This window comes from Diplotaxodon limnothrissa, linkage group LG7, assembly GCF_057381915.1.
Source record: "Diplotaxodon limnothrissa isolate DT_005_m linkage group LG7, D_limnothrissa_male_GT1.1, whole genome shotgun sequence".
NCBI classification, from domain to species: domain Eukaryota; kingdom Metazoa; phylum Chordata; class Actinopteri; order Cichliformes; family Cichlidae; genus Diplotaxodon; species Diplotaxodon limnothrissa.
In genome coordinates, this window is record NC_140602.1 from 7,895,407 (window position 1) to 7,912,666 (window position 17,260).

At 39.5% G+C, this 17,260-nt stretch overlaps 1 protein-coding gene across 1 annotated transcript in view; it reads left to right on the top strand.

Annotated features, from left to right (window-relative positions):
• banp (BTG3 associated nuclear protein) overlaps positions 1–15,564 on the top strand; it is a 34,987-nt gene extending 19,423 nt beyond the window's left edge. The window contains exons 12-13 of the mRNA XM_085357309.1: positions 10,529–10,669; positions 14,533–15,564. Of these exons, the coding sequence (XP_085213435.1) occupies positions 10,529–10,669; positions 14,533–14,649 (258 nt within the window). The 3' untranslated portion in view covers positions 14,650–15,564. The remainder of the gene's footprint in view (positions 1–10,528; positions 10,670–14,532) is intronic.
• Positions 15,565–17,260: the final 1,696 nt, after the last annotated feature.

Here is a 17,260-nt window from a genome sequence, read left to right on the forward strand (position 1 = left end):
CCTGATGTGTATTTTCTTAAATGTGTAATTTGTCTGTTTACAGAGAGCCTTACATCAAATGGACTATGAATGATGTCAGTGTTTTTGTAATCTGGCAGACTAGTGCTGAGGCTATGTTGGTGTAACCTAGCCTACGCAATTCATCACAGAAAAGCCATCTTTTTATCTCACTCTGGGACCACTTCTTCTTTATTTAACTTTCACTACACTTATGTAGTGTAGTTGTGGCTATGGTTGTCTTTTAAAAGCTACCTGCCACATCCATTTTCTGTTAGATATTTACACTCTGTGGTACTATTTGAGCTATATTTGGACCTGATACCCACATCAAAATAAAGTCAAATTTTCAGCTCAGCACTGATTTTTATATTTTTTTTCTAAATAACTGTATAGCTCTTTTGGGGACTTCTAATCCATGTTTATTTCCTTTTTGTAAGGTGGTCTGGCTTGCATTATTCTGTCTCATCAGTCTGTTATGCGAGTAGACTTTATATGAGTCATATCTGGTCACAGTCTGTATAGTCTGAATAATCACTCCTAAAGTTTCAAATTACGATGTCATCTTTCATTGGGATGATGAGTCTGAATCTGGCTTTACAAGCTTTATCATGAAAGATGTTAAATAACTTCTTCTGTTGATTTATATCCTTGTCTCTTTACCAGGGACTGTTAAAGATAGTGGACAGGTTAATTTTGGAGTTTTTGCCAAATCGATCTTTTTTTAAACTCTCATATTAACACGTTTTTACTAAATAGCATGTTTTGTGAGTTCAAATCTACCTTTATGTTCTAAACAGACAATACTGCCTGTTCACAGAAACATATTGATATTCTAGTTTTGGATTCTTTGGTTTTAGAACAATGGTGGAGAGTCCCGGGTACTAAACCCCTACTGGGGCTGTCTCAATCAAGGTGTTCCTTAGAGTTGCTAAACACCTATAGATCTGAGTCATCACACGAGTCAAGTTGTGGGTTACTCCTGTCGCTGGGGCTGAGAGGTGAAACTTCTATGAAACATTGCCCCAACACGGCTGATAGCTGGTGCCATAAGCCACCACCTATGTTTAAAAATGGTAATTCACAGTGGATATAGATGGCCTCCTTTACTAGTCTCTAAAAACATCTGTCTTCTCTATCTAAAATGTGGCATCCTCAAAAGAGTGTCCTTTCTCCTTTAAGTAAGGCTAAGTTTTGTTGGATTATTAATACATTTGCAGTATATACCTATACAGAACATGCTTTGCTGGCAGTCTACCGTCTATCCATCTATCATCTTTTGTATTGCTACTAGAGACTATGTCCATGCAGTGAGAAGAGAAATGTGCGGCACACATCTTAGTTTTGCACGTTTGTCTAATGCTACAGCCACATTAGGGAAAACAGTCCAGGAGACAACTGCATGACCAAAATGATTGTTACTGTGTGCAATGATTTTCTGATCTTGTTACCTTTGAAATGGTGCTTGAAATGCTTCTAACCAGGTGTGCAACCAATTGCAGTCAGTTGCCAAAGGGACTTTAGTGCGTTAAGACAGCAATAAAATATCTATAACACAGAGACGGTCTGCTTTCAGTTTGAAACTGAATGGGGTGAAGTTGGCAGTTACAACCTGATCGACTGAGTGATTAACTTTGATAAATCTGCTGCCATATGCATACTCGGAAATTCACACTAACTACTTATATTCAGAGCCCAGCATGTACTTCATAGATTTGAAACAGAAATTCCTCTTTCATGGTTATTGCAGGACAGCAATTTAACTGCGAACATATGGATTTTAACTTCTATATAGGAATATAACCCAAATACAGTAAGGGGAGTTATTTGGAAACCTTTGCTAGGTCGTCCGAGAGTGACTGCTGTCAGTATAAGTCAGACCATTTGGATCACATGCAGCCACAAGTTGAGTGCTGCACGATCAGCCCCTTGAGCAATCACTTGGTCACTGCAGCTACTTCAAGTTGGGCACTGAATATGAAAAAATTCAATGCTATCACTGGACAACCACCAATTTAGTCACAGTGAGGCAAGTCCCATTTTTTGCATGCTAGTGTGATTGAGCCATTGTGTAGTACAGATGACTGTAGAGGGTTGTTTTTTTTGTTTTTTTTGCATCTACACTATAGTATACATTTGTGCATTATGGATGCAGATGTTTTTGTTACTTCTACCATGGGAGTCTGTGCCAACTCAGCCATGAACTTGGTGCCACTGTGCCAGCTGAAAGTCTGAGCAAAACTGGTTTAGAGCGATCCAAAGTTCCCAAATTGCTCATAAAACCCTCTCATGCGGACGGAAGAGAAGGCAGACCATGAAGCTATAAAATAACTAGCCTTTTACTGCACTGCCTGTCTGCCATAGCCTCTTATCTTATGCCCTTCTGTATCTCTGCTGTGATCTTATCCTGCACTGATGCAGACCAAATGGAGGATTAGAAGATGAAAGGAGTGACTGATGAGAACAGGAGAAAAGAGAAAATATGGGGAGGGAAAGGCATTTAAAAAATGCCTGAAAGACATGTTTTGTAATGCTGATGATTTAAAAACAGACACCAGCTGAGCTGGTGAACAAAAGCACACTCTGTAATACAAATGCAATGTACCAGGTATAACTGGTTAAAAACACAGGAGGAGATTGTGCCCTCTGCTGGACTATTGCCTGGCTCAGGCAAATACAGTATGCTCACAATGGCTGCTGACAGTTCTACGTGCAGGTGTTATTTTTTTCTTGGATACCCGCTGCAAAACTGTAATAACTGCATCTTTTGTGCTTTTGAGCTGATATTCAAATGCAAAACATTCTTAGCAATACTGGCCAAAAATACTTTTATTTTACTTTATTAAACTTTTATTTGATCTAATGTTATTTGATGTGCTCGAATCTTCACTGCATGTAATCTATATCTCTGAATAGACAAGTCAGTAAACTTCAGCTAAACTGGTTTTTGGAAGCAGACGAATGCTCGTCACATCTTGCTTGCAAATCTTTTTCTGAAAGCTCTGCAGTCTTTCATTTATGTTGAGCAAAGTCGAAGCGGTCTGCGGGCAAGATTGACTCTTGCCATCTCGCCATAAAGGCCTGAATGATGGAGAGCTGCCATCTTTAAATTAGAATTCTTGAGGTTCTGCTAGAGCGGCAGGTGGGTCTTCATGACCAAGGCTCTTCCTGCTCAGTTATTTTGTTTTGGCAGTTTAGCCAACGGTACAAACTTCACAGTTAACAACCTACTTTACTCCTAGTAAGACTGTATGCATTGCTTTGTGTGGGTGGGGGTTGTTTTGTTTTTGTCTTTAAATCCATTGTGGATTCTGTGTATGTCCAACTGATACTCTTTGACACATTTGGACTTCAGTCAAGTGGATACTTTATAGAAGAGATTTCATTGTTTTTATTTTTAATTTTCGTATGTTTGCAATAATGTCAATAAATAGAACATGAAGCGAATCAGCTCCAAACATTGCCTGATTCCACTGAACGTGAATCGCAAACACAAAGAATCTCATATTAAAACATGCAGTTCGGGTTATTAGAGGACTCTTCCAGTCAGATGGCTTTAAACCTAAGCTATGTCAGTCTGTAAATGCAGCACATCTCAAGAGACTACTATAAAGCTTTACGAAATTTACTGATCCCATCATCTGCCTGCATCATTTATCGATGATGGACCTGATTACCTCCCATCTGGGGTTTTAAACATGTTGTTCTCTCACCCCACCTCATTTTCCCTCAGTTGAAAGTTTGCCATCCTTTTCTGTCATCGCATGTTTTGGTGCATCTGTTGAAACATCCCAAATAACAATGTTCATGGCCGGTATGAGAACTGGGTCATAGAACTGAGTCCAGCTCTGCACTGGTCCCTCCAGTCTTTTCTGCCAGGACATTCAAACATAGAGCAGATACAAATAGTTTTAGGGTGATGGTGAGGGAAGCACACAGTGTTACTGGACAAGATAGGGATAACGGAAAGGAAAGGAAAGGAAAGGAAGAGTACAGGAAGACAGTGAAAGTAGAGTTTAAGAGGAAATGGGGATTACTATGTTTGACTCGAGCTTTGTGAACTTATGATATTGTAAGCACTTTTGTTGCCTGTTGTTGGTTAGGGTTGTTGCAGGTCTGCTGTGTGAGGACAATGTGTTTTTGTTCCTTTCTACACAAAAGGCAAATGTTTGAACAATAAGTAGGCTTAACCTCACAGAATCAAGGTGTGATGGAATCAGACTGCTGGCTCATGGCCCAAGTTGTTTTCCGAAATGTGGTTTCTGGTATTTAAGGGGATGTTGAAATTCCTGTGATTGACAATGTTGGGCCAGGATAACAATTAAAAGATACAAACAAAATGTTTTATGACCAGGGTTTAGTATAAGTGGATTGTACGTAAGCCTTCAAGGATTTGGAAGACTAGTGGTGGATCACGTTTCAAAGAAGTGGTCTGCTTCATGTCTTGTGGCATCATGGGGCAGAGATAAAGGGACACAGATCGGGGAATCCTAGTTCTTTGTGTGTGTGTGTGTGTGTGTGTGTGTGTGTGTGTGTGTGTGTGTGTGTGTGTGAGGGAGGGGGTATTTGTAAGTGAGCTTTTCAGAGTTGTTCAGAGGAGGATACCCCCAGTGGTGTTTTCTTTCGTCTGTGTGGGCAAAGTCTGGGTCGCTGGCTGTGTGAGTAAGAGAGACCAGATGTCTTAGATGCATTTCAGTATGAGTCACCCTCAGCACAGGCCTGGTGCATATCTGCCTTACCAGTGTCAGGCATAGATGGCTCCATCATCATCATTCAATGCTGCAACCTCTGTAACCAAGTCCATGAAGCACCGTTGTCATGTAAATTTCTTAATTAGTGAATTTATCACACATGAGTCATAATTTTGAGACTAACGTTCAACAGTCTTTCGAATTATTCTTGACATATTTACAGCAGACCCTGATTTTACTGTTACTACAGTAAAGAATGGCAATTTTAGCAAAACAACTTCCCTGATTTAAAATTAACCTCCAAAATGGGGTTACCAGTGTAAATGCTTTCTGTTAATCTGTGTGTGTTGGATAAATAAAAACTCCAGAGAAAGGATGAGGTAGAAGTACCCAAGCTTTATTTCACTGAAACTGGAAAATCTACAGGAAGCAGTAAAAGTAATTCTGATAGATTCATAGTTGATGTGATGCATCAGTGAGTTAAAGACTCCCAATAAGCTACACGCTGATGAAAGATGACAGATGTCTTTCGCAACAAATCTGAGATTTGAATTTGTTGGATTCTTGGCTGGTGTGTGTCAAAGGCGCCGAGTGCATTTAAGGTTTTCAGTTATGGAAGTGCTTTGGAAGCCTAAAGGGTCAGCCAGAGGTAATTTGGACATGTCAGTACGTGAGATCTAATTTTCACTGCAATTTTCTTTTTTTTGTATTTATGTATTAAAAGGACAGTGGCACAATTGAAAACAAACATAAGATGCATTGCTTTAGACAACTGAGGAAAATTACATTTGATTGAAGAAGCGTCTTGGCCTCAATAATGCGTGTTTGCAAATCTAACTAGATAAAGGATCTTGTTGCGATGGGTAGTTTGGGCAGTGCTGTATTTTCTTCATTGAATTTTACAACCTGTATTTATCATCTTCCCTGGCTCCATTGAATTAAACAGAATAATTGGAAACATGATAAAGGCATCCTTTTAAATCATGAAATTTACTGACGCTATAAAAATGGCGTGGTCAATTAGGCAAGCCAAGTTTGGATTTATGCTAGAGAACAGTGAAAACCGTCAATGAAATTTACTTCTCTTTCATGTTTAAGGGGCCTTATTCTTAATTACAGCTGTTATTTTTGTCATCAGTTCCCTTTTGATTTTCTGCTCTGGATCAGAACTCAAGTGAAGTTGGTTTTATCATAAAACTTTTCTGAGCCCTGCCTGAATCCGACTCCCAGTCTGCTGGTGGGAGTTGTGAAGCAAAGGATGCAAGGGAGGGCTTGATTCTTTGCAGGTGTTGAGCTCTAGTGTAGAAACACTTTGATGGTGTGGGTGGAAATGGGAAGCTTTGGTTCAGGTCACAAGTTCATGTATAGCATACATAACAAGTTTCAAAGAAGTATATTTAGCTAGGAGATATATCTGTCAGAAATATATGGTAAAGATGCATCAACAAATGAGTGGAGTAATTCTCAAAACATAGAGGGGAAAAATCAATACTATAGTTTTTAATTTCAGTGTTTTGACTTCATTGAGTCACATTACAATCTGAGGTCCAGCTGAAATCAGAATAGCCAGCGTAAGACTCAGCAGTAAAATAAAAGGCATATGTAACAAAGCGGTAATGACTGCAGTGAGACATTTTACAGTCGGTGTGATCATTTCCCCAGTTCACACAAAACAATCACTTAGAGCACTTCTGTGTCTATGGCCATCTTTATGGCCAAGTTGAACCCAGGCCTTACTCCCTCCCCCTGCCCCCCACTCCTCCACTTTGACCGCACCTACCCACCCGGAGCTAGTGTTTCTGCTTGGACATCTGTTCAGGAATGGCTGTTGCAGATGTTGTTGACGGCTATTAAGCAGAGAGGAAGTTCCAGGCACTCCAAAGTCCAAATGTTTCTTTTTTCATTTCCCTGTTTTGGTTTAGTTTTTTTTTCTCCAGATCTGAAAGAAGAGGCGGTATTCCTACGGGAGTGATAGGAACCAGATTTTTATTGGTCTCTTTTGCTACAATATAGTCGGTATGAATTTTGTTTCCTGATAAATAGAGGGTATGTTTCTATGCCGCTATATTTGATTCCCAGTGTAATTTTAGCAAGGGAAGCACAATATTTAGAAACTTAGACACACACGCACGCTAACAGGGTGACTCATAGCATCACCCGATCCACAGCTGAGTTTAAGTGAGACCTCCTGAAAGACTGGGAATTAATGCCAGCTTGCATCTGGCTCATGCCTTGTGAATGCTGGTTGTCTCACTGTTGCATTACTCTTGGATGGTGACTGAGGATGAGGATGGGTATTCAGAGGTGTTGTCTTTTTTCTTAACACCCATTACCTTTGTGTAAATCAAGTGTAACTACTTTCATATGAAGTGAATGCAGAAAAAATTTAAATTGAATTAAAGCAAGTAAATGAAGACTTGGTAAAGAACTTTGTTTATCCTTTTCGTTATTTTCCTTCGCTGTTGGAGTTGCGAATGTTTTCTGCATCAGGCTGCTGTTGTTGTTCACTTGTCTTTCCTCTCCCATTGCTGTATTTCTTTAGCGTCCTGGATCCATTACTGAAAGCATTACAGCATCAGCAAAAGATTTATTCTTTTCTTCCCTTTTTCTCTCAAGACCGTGATAGCTAACAAAGCCTACAGAGAATTGCTCTTCTCTCCAGTACTGTGGGGCAGTACCATAGCTTTTAATGCTCCCTGGCTGCTCTTCTCTTTGGCACTTGGTCATGAAGGTGGCCGGCCATTCAAACTGATTATTTAAGACTTCAAATCCCCAAAACCTTGAGGTCAACAGTAACTTATTCTCTTAAGATCCACTGGTGGCCCCTATGTCTGACAAATTAAGCCCCCTAGATCAAATCTAATATGTTGGGCAACGTTTTAAGTGACTTCTTCCAAATCGTAGTTGAAAACCGATGTTATTATGCAATCAGGCCAAGTAAATTTTTTCAGTGTCAGGAGACTCGTGTGTTCCAAGTACAAACACTTCTCACCTTGTATAATGTGTAATTTGTTTCTACTTACAGTCTATTTGTTGATTCAGCCTAATTTACAAAAATCATAACTTTTTACCTCGTGAAAACTTTTCTTGATATATTAAAGTGATCTTTGTTTTTGCATCATTGCCAACCAGCCTAATGATGATTATGTTCTATTAGCTGAATGAGCGGTAATTATCATCAGTACTCAAAGAATTGCTTTATAGTGCTTTATATAAACTTCCAACCTTGAGGTAATTATAGACAACAAAACTATAATTTATGCTAATGGGGGAGAAAGATAAAGAAAACCACAATTTATCCCCTGATTAGATTTAGTTGTTATGAGCGAGAGCATTTTGTCTTGCTGTTTTAGACTGACTTTATACTTTAGAGCCAAGCATGACAGTATTATCCTCAAATACTGGAGACGAGTTGTTCTGACAAAGAAAGTCGTGGGACAGGATATGGACCCGAGAAGTTCGTGTGTAATCGCTGCAGAGATCTCACACACTGTTCCAACTTTGTAAATGCTTTTGTGAGTCTGTGGGCTGCTCCTCACAGCTGAGAATGCAAACTGCTCTCAAATGGAGGTTCAGACGTTAATTGAGTGAGACAAGTGTTTACAATCTCATGTGTCAACCATAGCATCCCTTAAACCCCGGTAATTGTACACTTAGATACAGTAAGTACTGACGTATGATCATGCTTGAGTTTATGCACACAGGCACACATACTCAATGTACGATTTCAGACAGACAAGCACTTGAAAGAAGCCAGTTTTGATCCCTAATAGAAGAGTAGAGACTGTAGAGATGCAATGGATGTCTGCCATAATGAAACCATTAAGCAGGTGGATCTTTCCTCTTAGTTTCTCACCGAGCTGTCTGTCTGAACACTTTTAGCATATAGTTTCTAAAATATGATGGCTGTTTCAAGAATGTAAACGTCGTTTGACACAGAAGGAAATGCAAATGTTTCCCAGAATTGTTAGCATTATACACCGTTTCTGTATGCTAAATAAACATATAACTGGAGACAGAAGGCAGGGAGCTTTAATTTAAACTGAGTTTGAAGATTGGAAGAAGACGACTAGCTCTATCAGGATTTTTTAGTCTTAATGCTAAGTTGGCTGGCTGCTGGCCTCAGTTTCAGATTTATAGTAAAGATATAAAAGTGTAATATCTTAACATGTTGAGTATGAACATGAAATCCATTTTTTTTTTAAACGTATGAGTCGTCTTTACACCAAAACTCCAGGCTAAGGCTCTAAATATTTCAGTGTTTTATAGGTTCTCACTCAGTGTGATTCCTTTGACCCAGATCTAACAGATGACTAGATTATCAGAATCAGAATCAGAATCAGAATGGGTTTATTGCCAGATGTTGAGGTTTACAACATTAGGAAATATACTAGGTCAGCCCACTTAGCCTCGATCCACTCCTGTCCTTGAAGCGTCCTAATTATCTCATTGAGTGAGTCAGACTGATTTCTTACACTAATAGCTTCCATCGGGCTGGCTTGGCCTAACATACTGTGGTGGTGAAGCAGCACATTTTGTGGTCAGATTGGCAGAACTTCTTGCCGGAGGGTACTGGGGTGGTTAACTGAACCTTTGGGGCACATCACAAGCTCAGAACTTTAAAGTAATGGCTGGGCTGGGGGGTTGGGAAGCAGTGTGGGATGTTACAGGGCAGCAAACATCATCTGTAATGAGTTTTTTTTTCCTTCCTTTTTTTTTTTTTTTTTTGCCAGCTTGCATTTTTGGCCCTATTTGTGTGTGTGTGTGTGTGTGTGTGTGTGTGTGTGTGTGTGTGTGTGTTAAGCATATGCAAGATTATCTCAGCACTAAGGGCACCTTGAATAGGACCGAAGTATAGAGCTCTCATAACTAAAAGCTTTCCAGGCATCACTGAAATAAGGAAAAAAAATATCAATAAGATCCTGCTGTCAGGTCATGTTGAAATGCATTTCTTCAAACCATGCACAAGCACAAAGCTTAGTGAATATTTCCCTCCATCTCTCTTTTTGTATGCTTGTGTTGACAGGATGATTGTATGTTAATTTGTATGTCTGTTGTCACATGAAAGATTTGTTGTCCAAATTAACAGCAGTGCTCTGCAAGTGTATACATGCAATGCAATCCTCTCTGTTGGTGGTTGCAGTCTATCTATAGGAACCACGTCAACGAACTAAAGCTCTACTCAACAACACTCCAGCTGCACTGCACTGCTCTGTAATTAGAGCATCAAAACCGCAGATCTCTAATGTTGTCTGGCTGACTTTCAGCGCTGTGGGAGATTAGGATCCCCTTGCGATGTCTCACTAACCATTCTCCAACAGTTTCCTTTCTTTTTCTAAATTTGAACCCAAATAAAAAACATTGCTGGTGAGCATAACACATTATAGAACCCAGGAAAACAGAACTTAATTGAAATGACTGGATCATAAAGTTTCTCTTAGATGTGATGTATAACCCAAGAGTGGGATGCGGAGAAGTGAGAACAGTGGGGATGAAATGTTTATTTATGCCACCACATGACTCGTTCCTAGTTGCCAAGTTTCTTGCTGCATTTGTGTGTCATCATGCTTGTACTCAGTGATGACTGTAATCATTAAAGACATAAAAAACATCAGATAGGACATCAATAAAATATTCCTGTGGTTGTTTCTTATTGCGTTTGCTGTAAAATAATGAGTTTTCTTATGATGGATTTTTACACTTGGCAGTGGGGAAACGTATTGAATATGTTTTATTCAGCTCAGTTTTTCTAACTGATTCATGAAAAATCAGAGAAAGGACTAAAAATCCCAGTTGTGTTTGACCTTTCCGCTTTCATCGCCACTCTTTTTCTGCTCTAGGTGCTTCGTGGAGCTCAGTTGATAGCTGTCGCTTCAGCTGATGGAGGAGCCACAGCAGTGGAGGGCTCCCCACTCCCACCTGACATCCAAGTGCAGTATGTCCAACTAGCTCCTGTTGCAGATCACACGGCTGCTGTACAGGTAAAACACAAACACACACACCCTCCAAAAAAAGGCAAACTCCGCAAAGAGCACATTGAGTGTAACTGAGTAGCCTCATGGAACAGATCCCCCAGTAGTAATCTTGCAATTTTATTGCTTGCTTTTAGTTATTCCACAATAAATATTGCATTTCAGAATACTGTAAGAAAACATGTCATGTCTGTTTTGATGTTGATCACTTTTGTCTAGTTTGTAAATAAACTGTAAATATAATCTGTTTTCTGTTAAAACGATGCCAGTCAGACTCCGTAAACAAAACAAACAAACATTAAGATGCCAAATTACCTCAAGAATCAAGAATGTATATAAATCCAAATGGGGCTGGTTTCATTTTCTTGAGCTAGGATGCATCTTGGAGCTTGCAGTTATTGCTCGAAAAGGAAATGTACAGTCTTCTACCTTTAAATGTATTTATTGAACTGCTTTACCATTCATGAAGAGGCAGTAAATGTACTGTATATTTTCATTATGCTGTTCAAATATTGCTTCAAAAATTTAGCTAAAGTACTTGTAGGTACACCAAATCTGCTTTTCTCCTTTTCTTATACCATCGCTTAAATGGCATACATTCTGCTTTCTGTCATTATGACAGGTGTTTGGACAAACAGTAATTAAACATAATCAAGTTGAGGTGGAATGTTACAAGAGGGGAGAAAGTAGTAATTAGTAGATATTTCTAAAATCCTTCAATGAGTGAGCTTGCTGAGCAACAGCCACATGTGGAATCAGGATGTTGTGCAGACAGTCTTTGAAGTGGTCACTTTAACCCTTCAAAAAATGCACGTCTCCTTTGTTCTGTCATCTTTTCTTTTCCCCAGATATGATGAATATTTAGTCCTTTTTTTCCTACTTTTTTCCTTGACGCGTGTGCTACGAGTCAGGTTTTTGTGGTGTGATAATGTAAATAGGCGGAATTTCAGCCTACTTCTGGTTCCAGTCCTGTCCTGATATGAATCAGGACAGGCTTATTCATCTCCCTGTAAGAAATGCAGAGCAAATGTGCTGACCAGCCATACAGCAGTGGATTTGAAAGGGAAAAAAAAAAGATTTTGCCTTTTGAGTAAGGAATTGCTGTCCATAGTTGTCTCAATAATCTGTTCCTTGCCGATTTGAACACGAAAGTAGTTAGAGCATTTTATACTGATTACATTTTTTTGGGTGTGGATTATACACATACTGATGGCCTTGTTATACAATTTATTTGTGTACTGAGCCCACAAAGTTTTTGCCACTCAATGTACTGTATTTCAGAATCTGTACTTTATATTTCTGTGCGCAGTGAGAATTCAAGCTGTTTGTTTACACAAGTGATTTGTTTGAATGAACCTTTACATCTAAAATGAGCTCATTTTTTTTCCTAATGTTGGATTGTACACAGATCTTGACAGATATCAACAAAGTTGAGGGAAGTCTGATCAGTCACAAGTGTGATGTTGATGTTGAGTAGAGCTGGGGTTCACCAAGAGCATGTGGACATGCTCAACAACAGCGGTGTGTTTATTAACCGAGTAGACTTTAAGCTCCCATTCTAAGATGTTTTAAAACACATCTGTATGCTAACATTGATATTTTTCCAGGTTTAAATGAAAAACTTTACCCGAAAGGACCTAATAAAACAAAGGACATGTAGGCTGTATTGTTTTGATATCCTAGTTTAAACGTTGTTAACTTTCTCTTCAGAGTTCATAGAAAGGTTATTTCTTTTCCTGCTTTTCTGCAGTCTGCTAAGTCAAGACACTGGCTCTCATCTGTTTACACACATGTGGAAGCATTCATGCAACATGCTGGAAAATTACTCCAGATTTTGCATTTAGTTTTCTCTGCATTTTCTTCTTTTTCTTATTTAATAGTTTCCATTAGACATATGAAGTGGTGCGCAATGCAAGGCGATATATTTTTTATCTAAAGAATGCATAGCATTTCTAACTTCTGGCTAAACTGTGACACAGTTTAAAGCTGAGACTGCAAAGCACCGGCAGCCTGGTTTTAGTACACATGTTACATATTTTCGTTCTTCCATTTGTTATTTGCAAGGGTAGAGCTAGGTCTGTGCTATGATAGCTTAAGAGTCTTTCAGTTCTCATTTAAAAAACAAAACAAACAAACTTGGAATCAAAGGTGTTGAACTTGCCATTTTTACTGCCGCTGTGTCTCATGTTTGTGTTGTGTGTGCTGCTATGGTACAGCTGTGCTACAGTCAATGCTGTTGTCTTGTGACAGCACGTTGGGCTGGAGAGAGAATTAAACGCTGCAGGTGTGTTTGAGGGAACCTTGGATGTGTGTTTGAGGAACAAATGAGTCACTCCTCATGGTCATCGTCCAGAACTGAGTCATGAACCTCATCTTTTGCAGGGCTTTTAGACACACAATAACTCGATACATCTGACATCGACTATAGAGACAGTCAGGGAAGCATTTAAATCCAAATGGCTAGCCTCTTGTTTTTCTCCACTATTTCTTCTGTAATCTATCTTGTCATTCCTCTGCTCCATCTGTGTGTTGTTATTCACTGTGGTTGTCTTACACAATAAAATGGAATCAGGATATAGCTTAGTCACATTGATTAGTCCACAGGAAAGTCTTCATCATTTGTGATAGGTGTCATTAGGCTTTTACAAGGTGTGACCGCAAAGTTTTGGGACTCCAGCCATTAAAAGATGTAAATTCACCCTATTTTTTTTTCCAGAGTTGTCTCCTTGTGTGCCTTTGTGGTCCTGCTAATTTAAGATCACTCCCTGGAAGTTGGGTTCTGACCACTTCCATTTACACATTTGGGATTTTAGGATGGGCTTTATGAAATGCAGACAGCTTTTTGTGTCAATCTCACTTGACTTTTGTAGCGAGGCAATGATATTGTGTGACTATATTTGACTAGTACGCAGAGAAAATGCTCCCATATCGTGAAAATGAATGTTCGTCACATTTTGGGATGTTTATATATGAGGTTTAAAGCGTATAGCTGCTTACCAACATCATTTTGTCTAGCTTCCCTACAACTGGACCTCCTGGCAGCTTTACAAGCCAGCACTTTTTCCACTTGCCATGTCAAAAATGGATAACTACTTTGTGTTAACCTAAAAGTGCCTATAATCCCAGCTTCTAACTGCTTGTACCCCTACTGGCAAAGTGATCCGATTTCAAGGGCTAATTCCAACAAAGAAGCTAAATTGAGGGCAAGATTCATTATATAAGAAACCAAAAAAAGATTTAACTTTTGGCTTCTTGTACCTTCATTTGGTAGGAATGGATTAAGAAAGGCAGGGAAGTGGTGAGACAGAGGGTGGATGTGATGCAGCAATGAGTGGAGACTTGATCCACTCCCACAGTAAGGCGTAAACTTTTGACAAAGAAAGTCCCAGCCTCAACTGAGGGGAAACATATTCCTTTGAGATCAGGGTACTTTTTAGTCAACTATGTTTCAGTTGGTTAGTTTGTGTTATTGCATGTCTTTTGATCTTTTAACATGTTAGTTATGATCCAAATGTTTGTGTTTAAACACTAAAGTCACAGCAGCTGATGATCAGCTGCAACGTTCTGTCACGTAAAATTGTTTTTGTGAACGGATTTTGGTGGTTTTTATGAGAGCAACACAACAGCTACAGTTACACAAGAGAATAGACTGTCTGACAGGAAAAAATAAACAGTTAGAATACTCTCTGGAGCCTCCCAAATCATCTGAAATAACCCTTTGATATACTCCGCTCTTCAGAGAACTTAAGACTGGTTTAAGACTGGTCCTCAGTCCCCCTTACCTGGTGAACATTCAGTAAAAGTACTGAACGTTTATTGTATTTTCACCTTTCTTGTCACCTATTTCATCTCTTCTCTTTTCTTTATCTCAGGCTGCTGAGCTGGCACCAGCCCTGCAGGCAGACATGGAAGTGAAAGAGGCCATCCAGGGTGCTATCCATGGAGACAATGGCGAGATCGTCCAGATTGTGACATCTGTGGCCACTTGAGAGTCCATCTGGTTTGACAAAGATTAGAATCTTTCCCTACAGCAGGACCTGAAGAGTCTATGGAAGATTGGGGGTCAACAAATGCATACAGTCTGACAAGCACTCAAGTTAGATAGTCTTTTAACAAATATTGAAGGTCATGGATAAAACAAAGAGGAGCCTTTTTTCTGTTTTCCCCTTGCAAACTGCTTAATTCATTGTTAGCCAGATGTCGCAATGTGGAAATGCTCAGAGATTGTGAAAAGACCAAGATGCTTCAAAATCAACTGTGGCCCCTTCTGGTGGTTTCATCACTATAATGACCTGACAGGCCGAAGAATACACAGCGGGATTATTGTCTCTTCAAGGAGGGTGCTGCTCCTGGACACCATCACCCTGCCACTTCATCAGCACCAGTACTTGTTTACATCAGCTTTGGAAAATAGTGGGTTATTTGGACTTCAGCTGTTTGACTAACCCTGAGATGCCGCAGAGGGTTTGCAAAAATCCCTGAAAATTCCTCAAAACAACCAGCACTGCACTCCTTTTTTCGTCCCTTCTTGTCACAATGATCTGAAGGAGAAAGTAGAATTTGCTGTGGACAGCTGCTCTTTGTCCTAATTGATTTGATTTCCCAACACTCACCTGGATCTGGTCCATATTATCTCTCCTGGCTGTGAGACACTTTATTTTGTTCAACTTGTTTTAATGTTGCTTCAGCCACACAGCTTTGTTTGTTTTTGGTTTATCTAATTGTAACATGTTGAAATATTGGGGGAGATTTAATTCCAGAGGTAGAAGGCCATGAAATGGAAGAGACCGGGTCAATGGTAGACAGTACAAGTTGCTTATAGACAGCCAGGGAAACCCTGAAGTTGTTTATATCCCCCAGTTTTGTCTCTGTGACATCCATTCATGTGAATAAAACATGTTTGTGGTTGCCATTAAAGTGTGCTTTTGTTTAGCTTTCCCCCTCTAGTTTCTCTCTCTCTCTCTTTTTTTCATGAGACATGGTCATCAAAATAGCTCCAAGACATGACTTCGCTTTGATCTACTACAAACAGACAATCGAAATGAGTCTGAAATGATAGTTGGGGTTTGAGGTCTTGTTTCATGTTGAGCTAATTTATTAGCTATTTTTGAAGTAAATCTGTATCATGTCAACATCAATAAGTGTAGGATTAGGCTACTAATAATAAGCTTTTCCATACACTCGACAGGGTTTTTGTCAGGAGACTATAAATTTATGTTTAGTCCTCATTATAATTTTTAAACTGTGACTGCATTTTTTGTGCCCACTGCGTGTCTATGCCTTTCTTTAAGTAAAGACAAAGGACTCTTATTATTTAGAATGATCCTCAAGAAATGACTAAGAAAAAAAAAGATGAGCGAGACACTCAACTGTGTTGGGATATGTTTCCCATGGTCAGCATGATGTAATAGTGTATTTTGGAGTGGGGAAAAGAGTTAGGCGACAAAATGAACTCGATAAAACAACATTCATAGTCTTGGCTGCTTCCTTTTGTTTCCTTTCAGTCTGTTGCTGTGTTTGAGTCCTTTCACACAGCCTCTTCATCTTGTACATTCCCCTCACTGCTTCTCCCACGTCTTGCTCTTCTCCCACTCAACTTGTGTTTTCTTTTCCTTTTGGAAGTTGCATTGAAGTTATGCACTAAGCTGGGCTAAAATTTCATGGGATAGTCAGGTGAGTGCATCCCTTGCCATAGCTGAGTTGAAATGCTGGCACAACCCCCTGCTCACAGTGAGCCCTCCATTAAATCTTGGACTTGGAACGGGATAGACCTTGCTCTTCACTTTTACAACTATGGACTCTATTCAGGAGCTGGAATTGGTACCATAACTATGGGCTCTCTCATGGGCTGCCTCTAAGATAACCTGCTGACAACTGAAGCAAATGATAGATGGAGAGATGCGATTGTCTGGAAAGGGAATGTGTGTTTAGAGAGGAGGAGAGGAGTGACAGGCAGAGAGCAGGCGTGTATCTTTCCCTTTTTTCTCAGCAGCTCTGTGTTCACCTGCAGAGACAGTGGGTCTGCTGGCATCTGCTCTTTGTCTACATCATCCACAGGCAGGCGTCCCTTAGGATGTTCAGCAATGAGTGAAGATCATATTTGGATCAAAAATTTCTAAACCATGTGTGTTAATGACAAATGCAGATGTAAATCTGTCTCACATTCACTCTACTCCAAAAGGTCACAGGTAAGGCTTTTAGAAACATCTCAGTCCTTTGAATTGGTTTCTGTTACGCATGAACAGAGAAAAAATATTTTTATAGATGAAATTGTGGGGATTCTGGATGGATGTATCACTGTGTTGGACCAGAGTCAGGAGCATGGCTGCTGTTATATGCATCATAAAACAGCACGAGCTTCTAAATGTCCATTTTTATTGGTTGAAGGTCTAAAAATTGAAGCTTTATTCATTATTTAAACAGACTATATAAAAAGAGAAGTTGCTAATAAGAGCTGTTTGACAGGCTTGCAGTAGGTATTATCCGCAATATATCGTAATATAAAAGAAAGGGATCCACATACACTCACTGCCGTTTTATAAGTTGCAGGTTTCTAGTGCTGGGTTTAATTCTTTGTTGCGCATATTTAACAAGGTGGTG